Raw genomic sequence first — 24,845 nt, forward strand, 5'->3', positions numbered from 1 at the left:
ATATTTAAATAGCCCACATTCTTACCTGGTTTGTATTGTACTGTCATCTTTTCACTTTTGTAGGAAGCCTGCTAGTAACTGGCAGCAAATTTGGCTTATCTAGAAGCTGAAACATAAGTTTTGGTGGTGCTTTTTGTTCACTGAAGTTCAGAACCAAAGCACCCAAAAACTGGATTGATAACTTTGCCTTGTCTAGAGAAATCTATGCTTAGTTAAACTAAGAAAAGTTAGGATTTCCATTCTAGAGTTTTATTTGATTCAGAGTACCCTTTTTCTTTCTGGCCTTAATTGTATTGCCTGTTGAGTACATAGCACAAACAAAATTACTGCCTTAAATTAAAAGTAAATAACATGTTTCAATTCTGTATCATATAAAAAAAGATGATTAATATTATTTTTGCTTTTTACTTGTTTTCATACTTCCTGAAATATGTTTTCCCTATTTTACTGCACACTAGGCTTCATATTTTTGTAAGATGTGCAAAAGCACCTTGGGGTTCAGACTGTTAATTTTGTGATTGTGCACTTCTTCAGCTAATCTTTGTGTTGGTCACATAACTAATTTTATTTGTAGCGCTTTTCCTTTTGGAGAAAAAAAAAAGTTATTTCTAGTAGTTCAGGAAAATGCTGTGAATCATGTGGACTTGCTTTCTGTGACAGGTTTTAGCAGTTGTCTATCTTTTGGGTGGAAAAAAGTTATTAAAGTGTTTCAAATATTTGAAACATTACACAGCAATGGATACCCTATGATTTTGCTTCTGGTTTTATTTGGGGCATTAGGAAAAGGGTGGGGAACCAAAGAAACAGAATAACATATTAGATCTAAAATAAACATCATCTTCCTGTCCCAGTACCCATTTTCATGCAAAATGTATGGAATAAAAAATGAGATATTCACATAGCTTGATAAAAATATAGCAAATATTTGGCTGTAAAAAACGGCACAGCTTCTAGCAAAATAAGTTTTAAATGAGCATTTTGTATTTATAGAATCTCTGTACCATCATAATCCTTTGAGTGTAGGCATTTCTGTTTTTTTCCCTAGCTGTCAACTGTGCGAAGATGCCTCTGAAACAGAGGAGGCAGGCTTTGCTTGTGATTCTTTTCTTCACTGCTCTTCCAATATGACTTTTGATGTGCATTTGCTTTTTAGAGCTTGTCAGTTTTCCTCCCTAATCCCCTGCCTTTGTTGAGCTTTTAAATGCTCTTCAGTGAATATCTTACAGTCTATTGCAATTCCATTTAGAGATACTTGCAGTTCCTATCTGCTGAAATAAAGAAATGTTTTAGGTAGAAGTGATGAGGTTTGACAGTTTAAAGGCATAAAGGCAGGCTAGGAAGTAGCCACAAAGGGGGAAGTTGGAATTTGAATCAAGATTTTGGCTTTTGTTTCTGAAGGCCAGCGTTATTTGTTTGTTCCTGATCTAACAGAGAACTCTCTCATTCAAATTCAGCTCCTGCACAGGAATTGAAGTATTAACTTGTGACTTCCAGTGCTGTACAGTATCTCCCCAAAAACATGGAAGGAATGAGTTAAAAATTACTGTTTTTTTTTTCTTTTACAGGTGGAAGAGATGGTACAAAATCACATGACATATTCCTTGCAAGATGTAGGAGGAGATGCCAATTGGCAGCTAGTGGTAGAAGAAGGAGAAATGAAGGTAAATGTTTCAGGTTTGGTTAATTCATATAAGATGATACACTGTGAAGACAGATACTTCCAATGTACATTTGGCAGTGTTATCTTTACTGCTGGACTCAATGATTTTAAGGGTCTTTGCCAATCTAAATCATTCTATGATTTTTGAAAATATTATCAATCAGCAAGTTATGCTGTTGTAACTTCTCTCTGGGAATAGCACTGTTTAGTTTGGGACTAGGGTCCATGAGAACTGTGTCTTCTAATCTATTTATTCATACAAAATACTGTGTAACTCTTGCAATAGATTCATCTTTACAAATTCCTTTCTCATTCTCTCCTACTTAAAGCTTGGTATCAAAATAATGTGTAAATTCTATGTACAAAAATAACAAGAGTAACAAGCTACAGTGTTGGCTGCTCCCCCATGATTATAAATCCATGTCAATAGTAATAAATAAGCTAGCTTAATCATTTTTGGAGTAGAAACCTTAAAGTACTGGTATTTTAATGTGAATTACCACATAAGAATGTCTTCAATGGATGTTACCAGAGAACACTTTCATGGCAGATTATTCGCATGATAAGCTTCTAGGTAAGTGGTTTGTTAGTTCAGGTTTTTTTAGACTGATTAAATGTAAACAATAAAACATTAACAGTTTCAACAGCTTCTGCTCTACATATCTTTCTTTGTGTTTGGCTCTAGGTATACAGACGAGAAGTAGAAGAGAATGGAATAGTTCTAGATCCTTTGAAAGCAACCCATGCTGTTAAAGGGGTAACAGGACATGAAGTTTGCCACTACTTCTGGAATGTTGATGTCCGTAATGACTGGGAAAGTAAGGCATTGGTTCTTCAGCTTTGAAGGTTTATCAGCAAGAATAGTATTTATAGCATTGTTATATTTTCTGTGACTGTTCACTGATGTATTTCTTTTCCTTCCCCCCCGCCCCCCTCCCCTTTTAGCAACAATTGAAAATTTCCATGTCGTGGAAAATTTAGCTGATAATGCAATCATCATTTACCAGACACATAAGGTAATAATACTTCATTTGCATACCTTACCAAGACATCTGAAGCATGCATGTTCCAGTATTCTGAATACTTGGTCTAACAACTTAAAATACTGTTCTGGACAATATTCCAGAACAAGTTCTCTATTAAACTGCAACTTCCGTTAATTTTTCAAACTTTCCTTGAGACCATAATTGGTTATGCGTGTGTCTGATAGAGCCTGCTTTTAATGTCATGATTATATCACTGCCAGCAAGGCCAGAGTCATCCAAAGCAAACAGAAGCAATAAATCACCACTGACTACAAGGAAGAAACCTACACCACTGTAACACATGTGGTTTTTTTTTTCAAAAATGCAGGTTACTGTTCACCACAATTAGTTGACATACCACCTCATAATGCAAGTCTTTTTAATCATTGGTACAACATTTTTTCTTGTACCTTAATTGTTTTTTCCCCCAAAATGGTTTTGATGTCAATTTATAAAAATGATAATTTGAATTACAACTGAAATGTAAAGATCTGAAAAATTTATAGGAATAAAATTTACCTACTCATCCTTAGTCTTGTATGTTTCCAAACATTAGTATATTCAAATGTTAAAACAAAGGTTTTTCTCTGACAGTTTTACCAGTAGTGCAGTTACATTAAAACTTCTTTAATAGAGGACTCACCATTTTGAGTAAGACATTTGTGTCATCTGTATTGGTTGTGGTAAAAGCCAGAACTTTTTTCTCCTACTGAATGTAAGGAAAATAAGTTCTGTATATTTTCTTATTTTGTCACACATTTAATTTCTGAAACTTTCTCTTGGATAGTATCAGTTTGCTATATCTGTCTTACTGAAGTAGTAGCTTTTTGAGGTAATAATTTTTTTTAAATACATCCCTCCTCTCTCTTCTCTGGAGACATAAGTAAATACAGATGCATCCCTATACACCTAACCATTAGTTCAGTTTGTAGCTTGCAAGTATTAACTAAAACACAAATTTGAGTATCAGGATACAAGAGGGTAACTTCTTATTCCTACTTTTTTAATGGAAAAATTCATTGCAGTTTAGTGCTCTGCATTTCAAAGGCCTTAAAGTTTTGCCTTAATTTTTTTCATATGAAGTGTAGCCAACCTGAAATTTCTGTTCCCTATTTACAACAGCTATGTTCTCTTTCAGTTTTCAGAATGAAATTACTAATTTGAAGATACTTCAACTTAATAATATAACTGCCCTGATTTGCCTTGCTTGGTTTTTAATTTTACCTAAGGCTAGTAGTTAAACCTGGAAAAGCTTATGTTCAGGTATTTCTCTGCAGAGAGTGTGGCCAGCGTCTCAAAGGGATGTGCTGTATTTGTCTGCCATCAGAAAGATACCAGCATTCAGTGAAAATGATCCGGAAACATGGATTGTGTGCAATTTCTCTGTAGAACATGACAGTGCTCCTGTAAGTATTATTTTGATTCCGTGAAGTTCTGTAGTTTTTCTGTTCTGTGGTAATGCATTTGCAGTGCTAGTGTGAGGGAGATGGAGGGTTTTTACAAAAAATACAGTTTATTTAAACCAGGTGGTGAAATGACTTGATGAAGGCATTCCTAGCCAAAAGCTTTCTTGCCTTATCTCTCATTTGCATGATCTAAGGTGTTAACAGCAGAATGGAAGCAAAATTTCTGGAGATGTGAAAACGTTTTAAAGAATTGAGGTCATTTTGTATGGAATCAAATCAATATCTCTTCAGCATTGTCAAATATAAGAGTAGATTTGTATAATTACAGATAGGGTTAAGTCTCCACTTTACACAGTTTTGCCTTGGTTCTACGAGATAATAGCAATTATTTTTATGTTTTCCTTTGATTGCTATTCCATACCATGCTTTCAAGGGAAAAGCTAACTGATATTTGTAAGTGCTGATACATTATTCTTGAAATGTTTCTATACTGAGTTGTCACAACAGTTGAAGTAATTAACTTATAATTTGTTAAGCAAGCAGAAAATTAAGATTCAGACATTTTAGATCCTTTCCCTAACCACCACGTATCTTTAATTTTACACACTTTCATATTACATCCATGTAAGTGCTAGAAAGCAGACTTTCAGAAATACAGCTTCTAGAGTGTCTTAGACTTCATGATGAAAAGATGTTCATGCTCAACTATGCTGAAACAAATTTAGTTTAAAGCTTACAATGTTTCATATTTTTGGCAGCTGAACAATCGCTGTGTCCGTGCCAAAATAAATATTGCAATGATTTGTCAGACTTTAGTAAGCCCACCAGAGGGCAACAAGGAAATAAGCAGGGACAACATTCTGTGCAAGATTACATATGTAGCTAATGGTAAGTATAAAATTTTTCAGTATGACATTCATGATAGATTTTAATTTTGGGGAGTTGAATACTGGCACAAAATTTAAAAAAAAGGCTTGATGCCTCTTCCCTTTTCTATTATTTCTATCTATAGCATCACCTTTGTGTTCATCATGTTCAAAAGATGTCAGATTAAGGTGCTACATGAACCGGTGAATGGGATCATTCATTATGTGGTACTCTGGGAAGAATAAATGGAAAAGCTGTGTAGCTCAGTCCTAAGTATATAACCTTGGGGTGGAGGAAGGTGGGCAGAAATGTCTGCAACTGGAATGAGCTGGCATAGCTTTTAGTTTCAGTAATGGTATGTTGGGTCTTTTCATATGCTACTGTAATTTTTTTTTCTCCCAATTCATCTCATTAGGCTGAAAAGCTGCCGATACTAAAGATAGAGCTCTTATCCCCTGACGCCAAGAAGGAGTAAATTCATTTTGTATGAAGATGCTTACAAGCTGTATAATTTAGTCTACATTTCTTAACTTTTTTTTAGCTGATAGATCATTGGTATTGACTGAAAAATTGTCAAAGCTAAATTGTATTGTTGCTGTACCCAGTATTTAGATATGTATTGTAGCATTGGAGATACATGCTTGCTATCTTCTCTTCCAGACCTACAAAACACTTCAAGGGTAGCTCACACTGCTTTTTAATTTTTTTTAAAGTTTCTGAATTATTTAAAAAGTATATTTTCACTGCTAAATTCTGTACTGTGACTATATGGGAAGTGATAAGTTTTTTCAGCAACATCCTGTGAATGAAAATGTAATTAAAAATAATTTCAAATTTTGTTTAAATGCTTTATAATCATTTGCAGGGTGTTGCCTTTGTGGCAGTTCTGCAGGCAAATGCAGAATTATTGAAAAGTTAAGACTGACTCTATTTTCTTTGAAATAGGAAGTCGCTCAAGTCTCTTTCTCTTTGTTTCTTGGAAGCCCATAGAGACTATTCTCTGCTATTCAGGCATTTTCCCAAGACTTACCATACAGAATATTTAATGTTTTCTAAATAATGGCATCATAGATCTGGACTGAGCTTGAGTATTACAAATAGAAAGTGCTACAACACAAGCCTAGGGACATAAAATATATGTTGATGGTTATTCTTTCTTGTTACTTCAGGAAGAGTTGCAGGAGTAATTAACTAAAATTTACTTTTTCAACATTTAGTGGAGTTGCTTTATTTCAATGTCCTTCTTCCTGTTTACTTCTAGTGAACCCGGGAGGATGGGCACCAGCATCAGTGTTACGGGCAGTGGCTAAACGAGAATATCCAAAGTTCTTAAAGCGTTTTACATCGTACGTGCAGGAGAAAACAGCAGGAAAGCCTATTCTATTCTAGTACTAGCAGGTATACATACTTTTTAAATTTTTGATTCACCATTTTAAAGGCCAAATGGAAGTATGCAATCTAGGAATGTCTTACATTATTAGCATGGCTTCAGTGCTTGCTTTAGCATGCAATACACTTTTTTAAAACCATCACATAATTCGTGTGTACAGGCTACACAAGATAGCCAGCATTAGTTTTCATAGACTTTTATTGGCTCATCTTGCAAGTTTCTGCATACATGTCCAATTTATATAGAAGTAAAACAGGATGAAGTACTGGTTTTCTCATAGGCATTTTACACTTGTTCTGAAAAATACATGCCGAACTTACTCTAGAGCCTCATGAGGTTTTTATAACTTAAATTCTGCTTAAAATTGCATATTTCATAGAGTATGAGTACATTTCAGTTTTCTTTTATATTAACAGAATAATTTTGACCAAGGATGTTTTTTAATGGAACTTCACTGACAGACCAACATGAATTACTAGAGTATTTAGAAGACTGTGACTTAAGTTTTTAGCCTTTCTGATGAACCTAGGAAAGAAAAGGGGTTTCCAGGTGCTTTCTGAAGTCGATGGATATATTCTTAATGGTGTATGTTATTGGCTAATCTAAAGTTGTTTGAACAGTTAGATGATGATATGATATTAAAAGAGGATTTCTTGATCACTTTGAGGATATCTGAGCCGCTTAGTGTTAAATAAGGCTTAACTCATTTTTGCTAGTTTCGAATCCTCCTATATATTTTATTTTCTATAACTGTCATGTCAAACCACAGAATTCTGTTTAGTTGTGCTAGTGTTACAGCATCATTCACTCACATCTGAAGATGAGTCCCTATCACTTTTTCTATGTGTGACATGGGTTACTTCCATTTTTGGGTTCTATTTACTGTGTCAGACTCCAAAAGTCTTAATTGTTTCATTCTTCTGTGACAGCTATCCCTGTAATTCACAATTTTAAATGTGAATTGTTAGAGAAGTAGTGTAAGTAAAGCATTGAGAACACGGCATCACAAGCCAACAGTTAACACATGATCATAGTGGTCCTGATGATATTTAAGGTGTTTAACAAGTTCATTTTGCTAGCAGTATACAAACTTTTCAGTGCTGTATTTTTTTTGCTTACCTGCAGCAATCAGAACAAGACTGGGTGAGCATTCCACACTGGAGAAGTGACCATGCATAGAGTACTCCATGCTGGAACGAAGGATCTACAGTCTTTTTATGGCCCAGGTTCTAGGCTTTGTATACTGACGTGAAGAAGTGTTGCAACACCATGGGGCTGAATATTTAACAATAGCTCTCTCCTGCTAACTTTCTTGCTGAATGAGTGTGTAATTATAAATACATGTATTGATAACATGTATATGGCTCTATTTTTATTTGCTTGCTTTAGAAGAAGAAAAGCGCATACAACTTGGAATCACCAACATGGGCTACTGTGTTAATTTTAGACAAGTTGAAGAATTTAATTGTCAACCTTCCTAAGATACTTGTGCAGTTTTTGTGCATGTGTAAAAAGCACAAGAGACAAATGCACATATAGCATACTGTATGTGCTTTATATGCACAAAAATGTGTGTGGTATTTTGGGGGTGTTGAAAGGAGTGGCTTCAGTAAAACCTAGGTAACTAGTTGGCAGGTTTTGTTTTGCTTTGTATAATCACAGTTCATTGCTGCTGGTTACTATAATGAATCATCTTGTTACATAAAATGCCGGTTAATATCTGAGGGCTGTCAATATCCTTATGACTTTGCCTTTTCTATTATCTTACTCTTATGACGATCTTTAGTTCTGAAGGAGTAAGAGTGTGAAAAGCTTTATTTTTTCCAGATATCTTTATATTTCTATTGTATTTTTTAGTTATGTAATATGTGCTGCAGAATTTTTGTCTTTAAACATGATCCAGAAATACCTAGAAAGATTCTGTATGAGAGGGCAAGAGACTGCCTAAAACCTAGGAGACATCTGTCCATGCTTTCTGTGGACTGCTTTCTTGGATGATTTCCCAAAGCTGTGAGAAGGTACACTATAATATTTATTGAAAAAAATTGGATTACATAAAACAACATTCCCAGTCTAGACTGAGGATGAGTACATTATTTTCAGATCCTGCATGTGTTTTCCTCATCTCAATAAAGCTGTGCTATGAGGTTCACGTTGAAAAATTATTTGCCTCTTGATCAAAAACCCATCAGAGCTATAAGAATGCATAGTTCTTACTGGAAAGTTCCCTTTAGCTGCTGTGAAAATTTAAATGTCAGATGTTTGCCTACCTTTGATTCTGGAGATACTTGTTAGGAGAGGACTGTGTTGGGCTAGTACTGACTGTGAGGTCTGTTATCCATGTCTTATAGTTGGAAACTCTTCAGAGACGGCTTGGTGTTTCACTAAACTGTGTATCTTGAGGAAAGAAGTTGCAGATATATTTTCTTTAAAAGAAAGCTGAAAGTCAGATTTATTTGATAAAGTGTGCTAGGTGCCTGAAAAGAGATATAATACAGTAACTTAGTGAAGATACGGTAAATGAGTAAATGTGATCTGCACAGTGTTGGAAAACTTTTCTGTTCATCTTCTCTGTAGAGACGAAACCATACCTAACATATGATTACACAAGCATGCAGATTTCATGCTCCATAACTCCTCCCTTTTTATTTGCCTTTCTCTTAATGGTGTGCATGGAATATGCCTTATTACAGACTTATTCTGTTCATTTGAATATGTAGAAAAGTGCCTATATGGTAATATTAGCAAGGCAAATAAGATGAAAATTTGTACATCTTTACTGTATCACCAGTGAGCATTTTATATACCAACGTTAAAAAACAAAATCTTATACCTCAAATGTACTTCATCTTTTTGTAATCAGCCAAGCAGTGGTACATTCCACCATAGCCACTGATCAAAACTTAACAAAAAAGTCTCAAATATAAAGAGTTTAACTCCTTATTTGCCGTTTCTGGTAATTGTTGGAACACGGGCAAGTTTATTAATTTAATAGGATAGCTTTATTTTACAAAGGTATGGAAAGTTTACAAAGCAGTATATAAACTTATATCATTAGTTGCATTTGCACTAAATGTGATGTACTTTTGCGATTTATTCTGTAAATAAAATGACACTACAGATACTATTTGTAAAGAGTATGTTTTACTTTTAGATAAAGGCACTAGTACTTCACTGTAGCTAGCCCTGCCCAATCTGATTTGTAAGAGGCTTTTTAAAGACTACGGAAGGAGTTACATGACTGAGAAATCATTATTAATGGACCTCTGAAAAAGTAACCTCAAAAGGCAGTAGGCCTCTCATATTGTCCTTGTGTGAGTAGCCATTAGATCCTTTTTTCTGGAGGGGATGTTGCTTTTATGGTTTTACACAATTTACCTTGTCTCTTGAGCCCATCCCTCTTGTCAGTCACTGCCAGGTCTGTGTGCTCTGAGTTCATTTCCTCCTGTTAACAGATCAGGAGTGTTAACACAGCTGTGGTGGTCTTTGCAGAAGCAGCTTCTGACTCTAGAATGGTTGTTTTGTAAGCTGAACCAGTTCAAAAGGCTGAAAATGCAGCAATCATCAGATACTGTTCTCTGGATATCTGCATCTGTTTGGAGAATTTGGATGTTGCCAAACTAGATCTGAAGGACATGACTTGATAGAGCTTGTACTGGGAATGAAGATGAGATGGTCATTGTTACTCTGTCTGAGAACCTCAAAATCTTTGATAAATTTATCTGTGAAAAATGTGATGCACTTTGAAAAAAACTTACCTTTTACTTAATTGGGCTGAGCTGGCTTATCTGAAGTTGTGCAGATTCTCTTTAATCAGATTGTCCACCTGTATTTTTGTCAAGTTGTACAGATAATGCTGTATTTGAATTGCCGCTGTTCATTTACAGACTTAAAACATGAATCATATTTTTGAGTACCTTGAGTGTGTAGAGTTGTAACTGTTCTATAATAGCTTTATGATCCTAATGATAAGTTTTAAAAATTAAAAGAAGTTGGCTCTTACATGTTACAATCACAAATTTAAAACCAGTATTTAAAATTTAAAAGTATTAAAAATTATGAAGAAAAATCTTGGCTTCTCGTTGTTTTTAACATTCCAATGTTTGGAGAAATCTTACCTTTTAACCAACTTTTAAATAATGAATGAAGTTATATACAATATTCTAGTGCATGGAAAACATTTAACAGGAAAGCAGTTTACTTGTGTTACTGACATCACTTCCAGAGTATGTCAGCTCTTCATTTGTATGGAATAACAAGATTCTGGGAGCTTCCACGGGAAGAACAGCAGCCCAGGACTAAGATGTGCCAAAGCATACAGCTTTTCCAAGGTAAGAATAGTTTTTAGTAACTGAGATAAGCTTCCATGAGAAACTTTTTAATAGTAGAAATAGGGGGTGCCTAATAGATCGATAACAATCCTACCTTTATTTGTTACGCAGTGATTTCTGCTTCTTTATATAGCAATCAGGAAAACTGTAGCAACCTTACAGCTATGTGGGACTGGAGGAACAGTTTGAAGTACGCATTACTTGAACAGAAACAAAACTTAAAGCTCAGCTGTTTCAGGCCTCTTGTAATAGATTGCAAAAAATAAAGAGTCCTAAAGTAATCTCTGACCTTGGAGAAGGCAGCTATTTTACCTTGCAAAACGAAATCTCCCCCCACAAAAAAAAGTCACATTTCACATTCATGGTACCATAACTTATGTGCATAATTTAAAAATTACATACTTTCCAGTAAAGGGAGCTTGAGCATTTCTGTGTAACTACAGTATCATTTGACCCTGGATGATGATGAATAATTAGGGCTGTGACACGCAATTTACTGGTGTGTATTACTAACACTAATTATCTTCTGTCTCCGCCTTTGACAAGCTAAGTTTTGTAGGAGGAGAGACATACATTTTGTTAGAAGAAAGGTAGAAGAAAGGAACACACTTTGAGCTTTAGCAACGTGAAAGTGTCCTCAGCTGTAGCACACCTGCCTCTTCTATGCATGGACTACAGCCAGCATAAGGAAGCCTGGTACTGAGGATTGCCGCAATTTTCAGGGTATAATCTCATTCTCCTTAAAAATAAAAACTTTTTTATTATTTATTAATTTGGATCAATCAATAGTTAGACCTATTGTCATGCACAAGACTTCCTAAACTTTTGTGTGCCAAGAGATAAGCCACAGATTGTACAAGTCTGTAGTCAGTGATTTTTAACCAGTGCTAAGAGTGGCAAAATATGACAGCAGCCCTGACAATTCCCATTTGCTGGGATAAGACTGCCACTCAACCGTGGAGCAGCCTGGCACATGCAGCTCCTAGGAAGTTACGCCCTGTATATGAAGGAATTCCAGCTCAGAGACCCAGGACAGTGGGCTGTCTTGGTGAGGGCGAGTCATGCCCAAGTATGAACAGAATTGCAGGTGTGTTTGAACCCTCCCGGAAATACTCGTCATCAAGGAAACGAGCTGTCATGCTGGTGACGCCTCACTGCTGCCCTGCTGGAAATCTCTGCTCTGTCTTCAGCCTGAGGGTGCTCAAGTACCACCTCTGTACTCAAGGCTTCTCCACGCCCCAGACTGGAGCCTGCAGTACTGATCCAGTTGAAAATGTAGCTGTTTTAAACCTTTCGAAGCTTCTGAGAGTGGCCCCTGCCTTTAGTTGTTTCATAAAGCATTTGGGGTGGCAATATTTCTGACAGAGGTTGGAACACTTTAGCAGTGAGTAAAATGGTTGTCCTCTGTAAAGAACCTGAGAAATTTAAATGAGCTCCTTGATCTTTCCTGACCTTTATTTGACTGAACTGTATTTGAAAACTCTCAAATTCAATTCAAATAACACTGAATTATCATGGCAATACTGGGGTAACTAACCATCCTACTTTCAAGAAAGGTGCTAAGCAAAATCATCACTAATTCAACTAGCAGCTGCTAATTTGCTTGTAATACATTTTTAATGAAAAATTGTGAATATTTATTTTTTAATAAAAAATACTTAACATTTTAATATTTAATACAGCTGTCAGCTGTGAGAAATCCAGTAATAAAAAGTACCTGGTAATTTACTTTCTTATTAACTAAGACTACCCTAACCAATTTCAGTGAAAATAATGGAACACCATTAAAAGATGGGAAAACCACTTGCAAATGTTAATATTACTAGATTTTCTTCTACTTCTAACTTTGGTTACATCAGAAGAAACAGCCTCCCTAACAAGCACCTGTTCCTGTCACATAAGCTTTGGTCAAGAGGTGTACAGTTAGCTGCTCTTTTATACAGCAGTTTCTGTGTTTATGCTTGTGTGAGACAGCACCTCCTGCATTAAACTGTGTTAACTTCATCTGTTACTGAAAAGAAGAGTTTTGTATGGCTAGGTAGGATACGCAAATTGTGCTTTCAAAATCTTAAAGACAGCAGTGGGATCTGGGTACACAGAGGAATGAATTCCAGTAAGTCTGACATTTTTAGAGTGTTGGACAATAGGCTTTTTATCTCCCATGCAAGAGAAAGAACACTATGGGTATTAACATTTACTGATTTTTTAACAGTGCTGATTTAAAGTGTCCACTTTTGTTCATATTCACAAGTGAAAGAAAAAAACACTCAGGAATTGCAACTGCCAAAACTGATATATAGTACTTTATTCCCTTCTCCCTGTTTTGATTTGCCCACAAAAAAAAAGCTTTTTAGAAAAACATCCTTTTCTAAAACACAAAACCGGTGCCTTAATGACCCAAATTTTCAATCACATTAGTCTTTTGGGGTCAATTTTCTCCAGGTGTACTAGAGGCTTCAGCTGCTCAGCAAAGTTCCTCATGTCATCAGAAACAATGTCCTGCCCGGCTGGCGCAACTACATTGAGCTCTACCAAGTAGGAGAGGGAGAGCGGCTCAATGCTCTCCGTGTTTCCTGGCATCAGTATGCGGAAGATCTTGTACACCACGATCTTCATGATGCCCTTGCGGAATACGTGCCCTTTGGCCACGAACTCGTGGTCCATGCGGAAGCCCATCTCCACCAGGAAGTCCGTCAGGTTGTCAGACGTGGCGATGTCCACGCAGTTGCGCACCAGCGCGTGGCGGTTCTTGTCGCCTATTTCGGGCTGTCCCAGATAGCGCAGGTGCCAGGGCATCCCGCTCTTGTCCATGGAGCGCCGGGCGCGCAGCACGAAGGGGCTGGCCTGTTGCCCCTTCAGCAGGAACACCATCTCGTGGTCCAGGAAGGTCTCGGGCTCCATGTTGTCGCACAACCCGCGCAGGCGGTGCAGGAGGCTCTCCAGGCTCTGGTCCAGCACGCTCCCTGCGGAGACAGCGCCACGACCATCGCCTCCCGCACAGGCCGAGCTGGGCTCCCTGCGCAGCGCGCCCGCCCCCGCGCCCCCCGGCCCGCCCGTGCGCGGCGCCAGCCTCACCCGCCGCTGCCCGCGGCTGCCCGCGCTGCTCGGTACCGCGGCCGCCTACCTTGGAGCAGGTATTCCATCATGTTGATGGTGCCGCCCGTGACGGGCATCATGGTCACCGGCGGCGCCTCCATCGCGCGCTCCGCACCGGCCCCGCGGCTTCGGTGGCAGCGGCGGGCACAGCGGCAGCAGCGCCCCCTAGCGCCCCGGCGGGGCCGGGGGGGCTGCGGATGCGGCTCCGGGCGGGGCGGGGCCGGCACCGGGGGCGGGGCCTGGGGACGCCCCGCCCCCGCCCCTCACACGCCCTGGGCGGGTTTCGCAGGCGGAGCGCGGCTTCTGGGACCTCGGTTTGGCGTAGCGGACGAGTTCCTCATGCTGAGGGTGGCCTCCCTGGAGCAGGCTGCCAGGGAGGTTGTGGAGTACCCCTCTCCGGAGCCATTCAAAACCCACCCGGATGTGTTCCTGTGTCACCTGCTCTGGGTGACCCTGCCTCAGCAGGGGTGCTGGACTCGATGATCTCCAAAAGTCCCTTCCAGCCGTAACGATTCTGTGATGCCGTCTTTCTGTCTTTTATTCTACTTTGCTCAAAGCCGGGAACCAGGAGGTAACCCACGAAAGGCTGGCTCTGTGATCATCAAACCTCTACACTATTTATACCTTTTAACAAACCTTTTAACATCAGCATTTGTTGGCTGTAAGTTGTACAGCTTTTCTCCTAATTAGTGCTCAAACCCTATTTTCTAGTTGTATCTCTTGCTTCTCCAAGAGAAGAGCCCTTTTAGTCTGCAGGCTGCTGGAATTACCTTCCCTCAGTTACTGCCCAGTCTTGCTGACTTCACTCCTGGCAGCTCCCACCCAGAGTCCATTCATCTTGGGATTGTCTTCTCTTTTCCTCAAAACAAAAGATGAGCCAAGTATGCAACATTCACAGTTCAATTGCTTAATCATAACTGTTCAGCTACAGCTTCTAATTAACAACTGAAAAAAAAAATTGCCAAGTTTGGTTCAAATCTTGAGACCTCAAATCTTGAAGGGCCCGAATCTCAAAGGCCTTGCTGCCAGCCTCACCTCAGCGCAGGGGGCACAGTGGAGGGCAGTGGGAGGCAAGCAGGCAAGACCAGCCATCAGGGGTCATGGTGGCTGCACCCACATCATTTTACAGGGACAGGTGGCACATGCAAATAATTCTGTGGAAAATCTCCACCAAAAATGGTCCAGTCTGTCTCACAGCAACAGCAAAGGGGCTGGTGCTCTGGGATGTTGCGGGTCAGGCTTCAGCTGCTGCAGCAGAAGGCAGAAATATCATCTAGGCCTGGTAGGATGTGCGCCATTTCTAGGCAGAAAAGCCTGTTTTCAAAAAGTGATGGAAATGCCCAGTATGTACCAGCTGAATTTGCTCCTGTCAATACCCAAAATAGACTCATAAATGTGACATTTCTTTTAGCAGTTTTTTGTGTAAAAAACCTTTGTGTCACACAGCATGTGAACAGTATGTCCATTTTTCCTTTATCAGTATCTACACAGCGGTTGTATCCCCTGACACCCCCCATAAAAATGATATAAATACTGGTACAAGCCAAAGACCTGCAAATGAGAAATGGCATAACCGTGCCCTCCCAGGGCAGTAATGGTTTGTATAACCCCTGAGGTACCAGAGGTAGTTTGGAATACTGACAAGCAGGGGTGACCTGAGGGGTGCAATGCAATCCATGAGGGGAATATATATATTGCCATAGGAGGGAACCACACCCTAGGGAGCTGCCACAGTGGACACACATTGTACATACTCCCCAGATTGCAGATAAGAGGCCTGTGTTGAAATAAAGTAAGAAAGTAGTCAACAAAAGGTTTGAGTAATGGTTTTAAAAGCATTCCTAAGCTTCAAGGAGCAAAAAAAATAGGTTTTCTCTTATATATGGATCAGCTTTAGTTAGTGTGGTCATCATACAGTTAGCATGGAAATAATATTGAGAAAGATAGCTAAGAAAAGTAAAAAATTAGTAATAGAGTGTTTTAAGCATTTCAAGAGAGTTTTTTTCTGAGATTCATTTCTCTCTGTGGTGATACCAATTTTCTGTCCAGCTGAGGTGCATAACAGTGGTACTGCAGATGCCTCATAAAACCTAAGAGGATGTCAATTTTCTGTCTTGAAGTAAAAATTCTTTCAAATTCCACAGCTGTAGCTACTCTGAGTAGTTTTGCACCACCGTCTGACAAGGTATGCAGTAGTGCAATCTGGAAAATAAATGTTGTCCCAAAGTGGTCATCCCCCTGTAGTTCTAGAAAAAATAGGTGATCAAATGTGGCCCCACAGCCACAGCATCTCCAAGTACCTTCACTGGCAGAGTAAAAGACAGCATAGTCCTGCAGCTGCTGAGCTACTGAGCTGCTTGTCACTGTGGGCTTGGAAGATCTGTGGTACACCTACATACCTTAAAGGTATCCTAAAGAAACTTTTTCTGCAGCTGTTGAAGGTAAGATGCAGCAGATGCCAACAACAGGTGGTCAGACAGATGGAGGAGATGGAGAGAAACAAAAATAGAAATGAGGGATAAACATGTTATTCCCAGCCCCCCACCTACATTCTGTTCAGCTGCTTTGAAAATCCATCTCACTCACCTGTCTTTGTCAGGGAAATGGGACGCCCGTGTGGGACCAGGCTTTTATCTCAGCTCTGTGTCATGTGTTAAGTGCTCAGAGCAGAGCTCTGCAGGGAAACCTCAGGTGAAATGAGTGATCCAGCCATGATCACATTGAAATAACACCAGCAGAAGGGAGGGTCAGCTAGACATAAACTGGATGAAAGGTTACTAAAACTCAGAATTTTTTCTCACTCATGTCACAGACTTGAGGTCCAAATCCAATTTTGTTACATCTATCAATCAAAAATGTTTTCAGATTAAGCATACAGCACTCTACATTCACTCATAGTAAATTAACAGCAAAAAATCTTCCACCCCACAAATCTGTGTGTTAGCTTCTTGAAATTAATGCAATGAACCACACAATTATTTAGGCTGGAAAACATCTCAAAGTCATCAAGTCCAGCCTATGACTGAACATCACCTTGTCAATTGCACCATGGCAGTGAGTGCTGCGCCCATTTTTTCCTTAAACGCCTCCATTGATGATGACTCTACCACGGCAGCCTATTCCAATGCTTGATAACCCTTTCAGTGAAGAAATTCTTCCCAATGTCCAGTCTGACTCTCCCCAGGTGCAGGCTGAGGCCATTTCCTCTTGTCCTGTCATGTGTCACCTGTCAGAAGAGACGGATCAGTACCTTTCTATAAACGCCTTTCAGGCAGTTGTAGAGAGTGATAAGGTCTCTCCCAAGCCTGTGAACTAACTTTAAAGCCCTGTTTAAGATGCAAGTGCTTAACAAAATCAAATCTAAATTTGACTTGAGTCTCATGGGACTAATATCTCATACAACATGATTAAGTACATTTTAAAGGGGCTCACAAACTTCTTTCAACTTCTTTTCCTGGGACATAAAAGAAGCAAAAGCTCCTGAAACCTTAGCGTTTTCAACTTGCTCTGCTTTGGCAGACTTGAAACTTTCAAAATGGCCCATTTGTCAATGATATTTTCTGGGATTTAGAGGACAATCATGGTATTAAGTACCTTAATTAGTATATAAAGTCATTACTTTGTATCGCTGTCTTTGCTCACCTTGTGGAAGAGGAGATTTTTTCTTGAATGAAATAACTAGACTTGTGGTGGGATAGCCTTGGCAGAGAGTGAAATGCTCACCACCTCTTTAGCAGGATTAGAGAGAAAAGTAGAATGAGAAAGCTTGTGGGTCAAAGAGAAAGACAGGAAGATTGCTCCCTGGATTTTATCACAGCAGAACATTCTTGACATGTGGAAAATCAACGTGTTGCTGACTTAAAACAATGGGAAGTTAATGGGAGACAGAAGAACAGCAGAATACATTTTCTTTCCCCTTTTCCCGAGGTCATCTTCATTCCTTCCCTGTAGGTTCCTCCACCTGGAATCGTAAAATCATTAAGGTTGGAAAAGACCTCAAATCTTATCAAGTCCAATGGTTAACCTAACCCTTCCAGGTCCACCAGTAAACCATGTTCCTGATTGCCACATCTACACCTTTTTTAACATTGCCAGGGTCAGTGATACCAGCACTTGCCAGAGCAGGGCAGTCTGTCCCAATGCTTCTCTGCCCTTTCAGTGGAGAACTTCCTCCTAATATCCAGTCTAGCCCTCCCCTGCTGCAGCTTGAGACTCTTTCCTCTTCTGCTCCTGCTTGTTACCTGGGAGAAAAGACCAAGCCCACCTGGCTACAGCCTCCTTTCAGGCAGTTGTAGAGAGCCATGACATTGTCCTTGAGCCTCCTTTTTTTCCAGACTAGACACCCCCAGCTCCCTCAGCCACTCCTCACAGGAGTTGTGCTTCAGACCCTTCATCAGCTCCATTGCTCTTCTCTGTACATACTCCAGTACCTCATTGTCTTTCTCATGGCGAGGGACAATTACTCTGCCCAGATATGTAGTAAGCAATTTACATCATTATTTCATTGCATAATTTGTATTTTGAAAAGTTGTTGAGAGAATTTCAAGGTTGGAACTACTCATTATGTGGTTCTGTGTGTTAACAGATAATTCAGGGGCTGAGTTGTATGTCAGTATTTGAGCGATCATCACAATTAAAGGGACTACATTAAGTTACAGCGCAGAGAGAGAAATCCATAATAAGCATCAGGTAATTGATGACCTAGCATAAGACTCAGTGTAATGCACATTATGATTTATTCCTCCCCACTTCACAAAGCAAGAACAGTTTCCAAGTGAGATATTTCAGTGAACTGGCCAGCCTCCTGGCTTGAGACTTTGACCCATTCCTAAGCTTGTATCGCCAAAGCAAAAACTAAAGTTGCATGTAATTTTCTATGCTATGTGCCTGTGTTCCCTGGATTTTAAATGCCAAATGTAGAGTGCATTTTTAGATATTAAAAGAAACTGCTATGAGGAGTTAACTTAGTGTAGATATTCTCAGTTCAGTCAGAGAGAAAAAGAGAAGGTTTTCTAACCAGGCGAGAGCCTGGGAGACAGTTGGGAAGGAATGTAAATAACTCTCTAAACTCTCTTGTTGTTCACATTGTTTATAGATATGTTGTGCCACCCTGCGTCATTCACTGCACACCAATGGTGTGAGATGTTTTTACTCTAAGACCAATGAAATTAGTCCGCACGATGTTCTCTATTTATGGAGCAGTGCATTTGAAATAAATCAGAATTCATTCTCTTTGCCTTTGACTTGGAGTCTTCTCGTTACCATCCTGCTCTACAGCGACAACTTAGAATTCTCTGTTCTTCAGACTTACTTACCCAGGAACAATTTTCATAAGGGAAAACCAAGATTATCCTACAAAGAGTATAGCTGTTTATCCAGAAACCCTGGCAGCAGTGGTGTCACTCCTTTCGCCTTATAGACCTGTGTATTCTTTTTTCACTAAAGCATCTTTCAATAAAGCATCTTTTAGAGCCAGTATTCCCAAAACTTGAACTAATTTTAAATGTCTGGTGTTGTTAAACGGGACCAGCTCACACAAAGCTATGCCAGCTCTCACATAGAAATATGGCGAGTGAGATGGACTCCTCTGTGTACCATTACATTTGTATGTGGCCTGTTTCCAGTACCTTTTTAAAAAACATTTTTACCCTTAGCAGCATCATTATACTTGTGCATAAACCTGTGCATTTAGTGGGTGTGGCCTGTGGGTGAAAAACTGATTTTTCAGCACTTTTGCCCAGCAATAAGTGCTGGGCAAAAGAAGGTAGCAACATTGCCCAGTTATTTTGAAGATGTGGGAACATTTTTAGGGCAGCTTTACACAGTGACTGCCTCCATGGAAGACCACGTTTCTGAGACTGTGGATGGAGTATGATGCAGCCTCTGACATACATGTACTGTAGTATTGCCTTCCATTTGCTCTTGGAGCCCAGTGGTTCATTAAGGGGACATAGGAAGAAATTCGGCAAACCGTGCTGTGGTACTAGGTGCAGAGCTAGAAGCTAGACTTCAGTGTCTTGTCTTGTGCTGAACATGATAGACTTGCCTAATTTTGGTCCTTCACTCAATGGTCCTGGGAGAGATTGGTAATTGACATAATTTTTATGGCATAGTTAATTTCATCCTGATGTTCCAGCTTGTGAAAGTGTGGACTGACCTTGTAGAATTCTCCTCCAGAAGGATAAACTGGGTAAGGAAGAAATTATTTCTTGTGAGGGTGTTGGGGAAGATGAAATAGGAAAACCTTATAAATATGATTGCCTGGCAAAAGATTTGGAAAATACAGACATTGAGATGAGAACTAGATTTGAGATAACAAACCTTGACTACTGAATAACTAGAAAACAATAGTATAGCCAGGCTGAAAGCAATCCCCCTTCTGATTAAACAATGCCCTTTACCTGCAGATAGGTCCAAAGGTCAAATGGAATGCTCTGTCTCACCCCCAATGTATGGTTCATCCCACACCTGTGACCCTCCCCTGAAGTATCAGGTATCTGGGACCCCACTGGCCCAGGTCCTGTTCCAGCCCACCTTGAAACCCCCTGATAAGGTGTGCCCGAGGGACCGGACGCTCTCTTGGACCTTCCCCTGGGACCCTCACCTGGAACCCTCGCTCCCTCTCTCTCCCTCTCCCTCTCTCCCTGGGCCTGCCACGAGTTGCACCTGGCAACTTCAAGCAGGGCCTTTCACCCCTTTTAATAAACCACATCTTCTAAGACATGATTTCAGAGATCTCTCATCCATCCAAACTGTCCTGGAGATCTGCGCTCTCTACAGAGGGTGCTGAGATGCTGGAACCTGGAAGTTATGGCTGGACCATGACTGGAAGTATTCAAGGTCAGGTTGGATGGGGCTTTGAGCAACCTGACCTTATGTTTCTGGTGAAGGATAAAGAAAGAGGTGATTTTTTCCATTCTGCAACTGCTGCCTGGTATGAGCTGGAGGAGAAAGGAAAGAAAAGCCACAAGGAGGAGAAAGGAAACATGACTGGCTCCTCTTGACACTCAGGTTCTGTCTGGTGCACTGTGTCCATGGGAGAGGCCTCCAGGAGGATCCAGGGAGCAGAAGAGAACTGCATCATGTCTGTTTCACTGTGTCATCAGACCACACAACAGGAAGGAAGAATGTCAGGAGGAACATGTCAGGTGCATCAGGCTGATGCCTTTATAGCCTTTGGGCTTAGTAATGTTAGGTTTAGAATTGGACTCAATGATTCTAAATTCTGTTCCAACCTAAACAATTCTGCGATTCTCTTGTCTAGTGAAGGTGTGCCTGCCAACAGCAGGGGGGTTGGAAATTAATGCTCTTGTGAGTCCCTTCCAACCCATACTCTTCTGTGATGCTAAGAGCTGGTCTTGGCTGTTGTGGATCTCACTTGTTGTGGGTATTGGTGCCAAGATCCAGATTTTCTATTTTTATATAGGCTGTGGCTGGGATGAAATTAGTTGTCTCCATAGCAGCCTGTATGAGACTGTGTTCTGGATTTGTGAGTAAGAACATTGGTTACACAGCAGTGTTTTGGCTGTTGCTGAGCAGGGGTTGCATCAAGGTTTTATTTTTGTCCTTCTTTTTCTCCTGCATTCGCTGCCAGTGAGTAGGCTAGAGATGAGTAAGAGGCTCTGAAGGAACATAGGGAGTCACATCTGATCCCAACTGACCACAGCAATATTCCATACCAGATGGCATTGTGCCCAGCATCAAAAGGTCTGGGAAAAATATGAGAAAGTGGGGACATCCATGGTTATGGCATTTGTTTTCCCAAGTAACTGTTAGTGTGCTAAAGCTCTGCTTCCTGCTAGGAAATCGTGAATAAATTCTTTATTTTGCTTTCTGTGTGTACCTTCACTTTACCTCCTAAGCAGTCTCTATCTGAATCTATGTCTTCTCATTTTTGCCTTTACAATTTCTCTTTCCTGTCCTACGTGAGTGGGGGCGAACAACAGACCAGATTCTTCTAGAAGGCCTGAATCCTATTGGGAATGGAATGGGAGTAACCTGTGAAAGCTTCGGCTAAAGCTCTTGGAGTCCCGAGAACAAGCTGAAGTAAAACAGGTGGTTAAGATAGGATGCTAAGTAGTTTTGTATTATGTAATAGACTTCAAAAGCTTTGGAGCATTGAGGTGAGGTCAGCTTTGGAAGCAGGCCTCCCTCCTTCCACAGGCTGGTAAGCAAGGTGAGCCTGGGGCAGCAGTCATCCCCAGGCAGGAGGACAAGGTATAGCATTGTCAGTGCTAGGGGTGTCCCTGGATGCACACCAGTGTCACTACTCTGTCTGCAGGACAAGGTGGACCTGACAGGAATATAAACTTGCCCTGAGGCAAGTCAGGATCCCAAACCATCATCTTGTCTCAGCAGGTATCACTCTGCAATATAAACCTTCCCTACCCAAAGGCAAAGGAGAAAGAGGATATGACCTTGAAAATGGTAAGCCATGTCTTAAAGGAGATGGAGAGGATCACGTATCTGAAAAACACTCTGAGTAGTAGCCAGAGCTCTCACTGCACCCCAAAAGGCAGCTGGAAGGAGTAAGACAGGCCCTCTACTACAGCTTTTCCCAGGGCTGTATTCACCATATGAGCAAGGTTCACATCAAGGATGAAAATTGTCCTGGAACTGTGCACTGACACACCCAGTGTACTTTACACTCTGAGAAAGCAAGTGGTCTCCCAGCTGCACTCTTTTCCAGCAGTCAGTGTGCCTGCCTAGGAATGCCTGTGCTGGAGCCTGGCAGAGCCATATCCCCCTAGGTCAGCACCTGATTTCCTGGGCTTCTGGTGTCACAGCTGTGCTCAGGGTGCATGTTGTGTGTATCCCTGTGCTGGAGCTACTCCCTCCATCAGGAATGTTCAATAATGCGCAGTTCACTGACAGCACCTTGCAGCAGCTGGGGAAATCAAAGTGGGCAACAACTGTGTGGTTAGAGGCAGCTGGGGCTGCAGTGCTTGCAAGCCTCACAGTGCTGAAACTTCCACACCAGGCAGCAGAAGGGGACTGGTGTGTTACAGGATAAAATAGACTCAGCACACAGAGGAGAAAGGAGGTGAAGAGAGAAGCAAGGTGGTAGCAGAGTCAAACACATGATTTTAAATGTTTTTTTTTTATTATTCTAGGGTTTTAAAATATTTGGGAAACCATTATTAATGGTAAAAGTACAGCACCAAAGTAACGGCAATTCTAGAAATTCGATTCTAGACAGGTGGTTTGATTTTTCCAAACAAGCCCCAGCAGAAGGTATCTCCAATGCTGCAATGAGTTAGTTCTACTCCTTGGGCAAACTGCCTAATTAAGCTTTGAGGAGAATAAATGAGTGCCAACAGGCTTCTGCAAACAAGGGGAGAAGTTCTGGTGTCACAGCCCTGGCTGTGTTTAGCACTGCTTGCTGGTGTCTCTTCATTAACTCTCTTAATTTAGACTCTACAAATATGTTACTAAGTCATAAAGTAAGCTTCAAATATCACAATTAAGCCAATGTGTTTTCCATGGTTTTACTGAAACTGAAAAAGTAGTTCTGTACCAAAATGTACACAGTTTAGTAATAATACAAAAAGGTAATTCTGCCAGACAGAATGTCAGTAAAATCCACCAAAATGAACATTGAACCACCATTTATTGCCAGACCAGTGTAAAAAAAAAATCATTGAATGAACATAGAAACAAAGTAATTCCAAATTTCCTTAAGTAAAAATAGTAGCAATTAGCAACAATATTGCAGGAAGATAAACATTCATGGTATTTGCTATTTACATGGCATCATAACATGTCTAGCATGTAGTATGTCTTCATGCTTGCACATTACATTTATGAGCTCATTACAATGGATATTAATGTGTAAATGTACTACAAAGCAACCCACCATGATGTATATCAAATCTGCACGTTAGAAGAACACCTCTACTAGTCAACCCTTTAGGAATGATGCTGCAGGAAACCCAGCCCAATCCACTGATTCCCTCCACAAAAAGTCAAACAAGAAAAGCCAACACCAACCAAACAAAAAAATCATCAAGAATATTAATAATTTTCCTCCTCTGATTAACTAGGCAGGGCTATGCATTTAGCAGTATTCCCAAAGGTTAATCAAACCAGAATAAACCTGGGGTTTCTTTATTACAGTAAGAACACCTGAGACTGCTTCACTGGTCCAAGTACAGTATTTTATTACAAAAACTGCTTCTTACATTAACATGTCATTTCATTGAATCCCCTTAATTAGTACTTTTCATTGACAAAAAAGCTAAGATTTCTTCTTAAAATAAATACTCCCCACCTCAAAAAGAAAGTTCAAAAGGAAATTAAAAGAAAAAAATCCCCTCCTTTTTTTTAAGAACAGTGTGGTTTTCTGGCTTAGTTTTATCTCAGCTGAAACAGTGGATAAACACCTATTCTTGGAGAATATGTGTTAAACACCTTATAAAAATCCCCAATGTAAGGTACACAATGTATATGTATATTCCTAAAGAGACTTCTTGTTAAATAAGTGTAAACATCTGTTCTTGACTCCTGTTTGTTTGAATGCACTCCTATCAAATAATGTTTGAGAAACTACATTTATTTAAAATACCTGTCTGACACATAACTGTTTTGAAGTTACCATTTCATTTTTTCTACAGATTACCAAAACAGTTGAAGACACTGTTCTTCCCTACTTCAGTACAGATTATATTTAACAGTTCAGAACTTTACAGATCACAGGTTTTACACAAAGGAATAATGTAAATTGTGGAGTTAAACACTGAACACTGCTTAGCTGAACCAGCAGCAAATTAAGTACTATATATAGAGAGGGATTTCTATTAAACTAGAACCATTCAATTAAACTGTCTGATAATCTAAGACCTGTTTTACATGTGAAGAAATTAAAACTGGGAGTTCATACAAAGTAATTAGGCTTGCCATCACTTTAAAAAACATGCTTGTTTGACCAGAAAATAAAGATGGCAAGGACCAGTGCATTCAATCCAAGTTTACACCAACTTCTTTTGTTTTGTTACTTTAAATGTACAAAGTACATTACATTACTTTTCAGTTTAGTAGTTACCAGGACCTTATTAGGCAAAATAATCTCAA

At 39.8% G+C, this 24,845-nt stretch overlaps 2 protein-coding genes across 7 annotated transcripts in view; one reads left to right on the forward strand and one right to left on the reverse strand.

Moving 5' to 3' along the window:
* Nucleotides 1-10,417, forward strand: part of CERT1 (ceramide transporter 1) — an 84,500-nt gene extending 74,083 nt beyond the window's left edge. For all 6 annotated transcript variants that reach the window (XM_068177241.1, XM_068177243.1, XM_068177244.1 and 3 more), the window contains 7 exons: nucleotides 1,566-1,661; nucleotides 2,346-2,478; nucleotides 2,606-2,676; nucleotides 3,963-4,091; nucleotides 4,850-4,979; nucleotides 6,220-6,356; nucleotides 7,474-10,417. In XM_068177241.1, the coding sequence (XP_068033342.1) occupies nucleotides 1,566-1,661; nucleotides 2,346-2,478; nucleotides 2,606-2,676; nucleotides 3,963-4,091; nucleotides 4,850-4,979; nucleotides 6,220-6,347 (687 nt within the window). In that variant the 3' untranslated portion in view covers nucleotides 6,348-6,356; nucleotides 7,474-10,417. The remainder of the gene's footprint in view (nucleotides 1-1,565; nucleotides 1,662-2,345; nucleotides 2,479-2,605; nucleotides 2,677-3,962; nucleotides 4,092-4,849; nucleotides 4,980-6,219; nucleotides 6,357-7,473) is intronic.
* Nucleotides 10,418-12,964: 2,547 nt separating this feature from the next.
* MED18 (mediator complex subunit 18) lies at nucleotides 12,965-13,939 on the reverse strand. Its single transcript, XM_068177251.1, has 2 exons — nucleotides 13,804-13,939; nucleotides 12,965-13,642 (listed from the first exon to the last, which is right to left on the reverse strand). Exons 1-2 carry the CDS (start codon nucleotides 13,874-13,876, stop codon nucleotides 13,089-13,091), a joined length of 627 nt encoding a protein of 208 aa, XP_068033352.1. The 5' UTR covers nucleotides 13,877-13,939; the 3' UTR covers nucleotides 12,965-13,088.
* Nucleotides 13,940-24,845: the final 10,906 nt, after the last annotated feature.

The sequence above is a fragment of the Anomalospiza imberbis genome, chromosome Z (genome assembly GCF_031753505.1).
Source record: "Anomalospiza imberbis isolate Cuckoo-Finch-1a 21T00152 chromosome Z, ASM3175350v1, whole genome shotgun sequence".
Lineage (NCBI taxonomy): Eukaryota > Metazoa > Chordata > Aves > Passeriformes > Viduidae > Anomalospiza > Anomalospiza imberbis.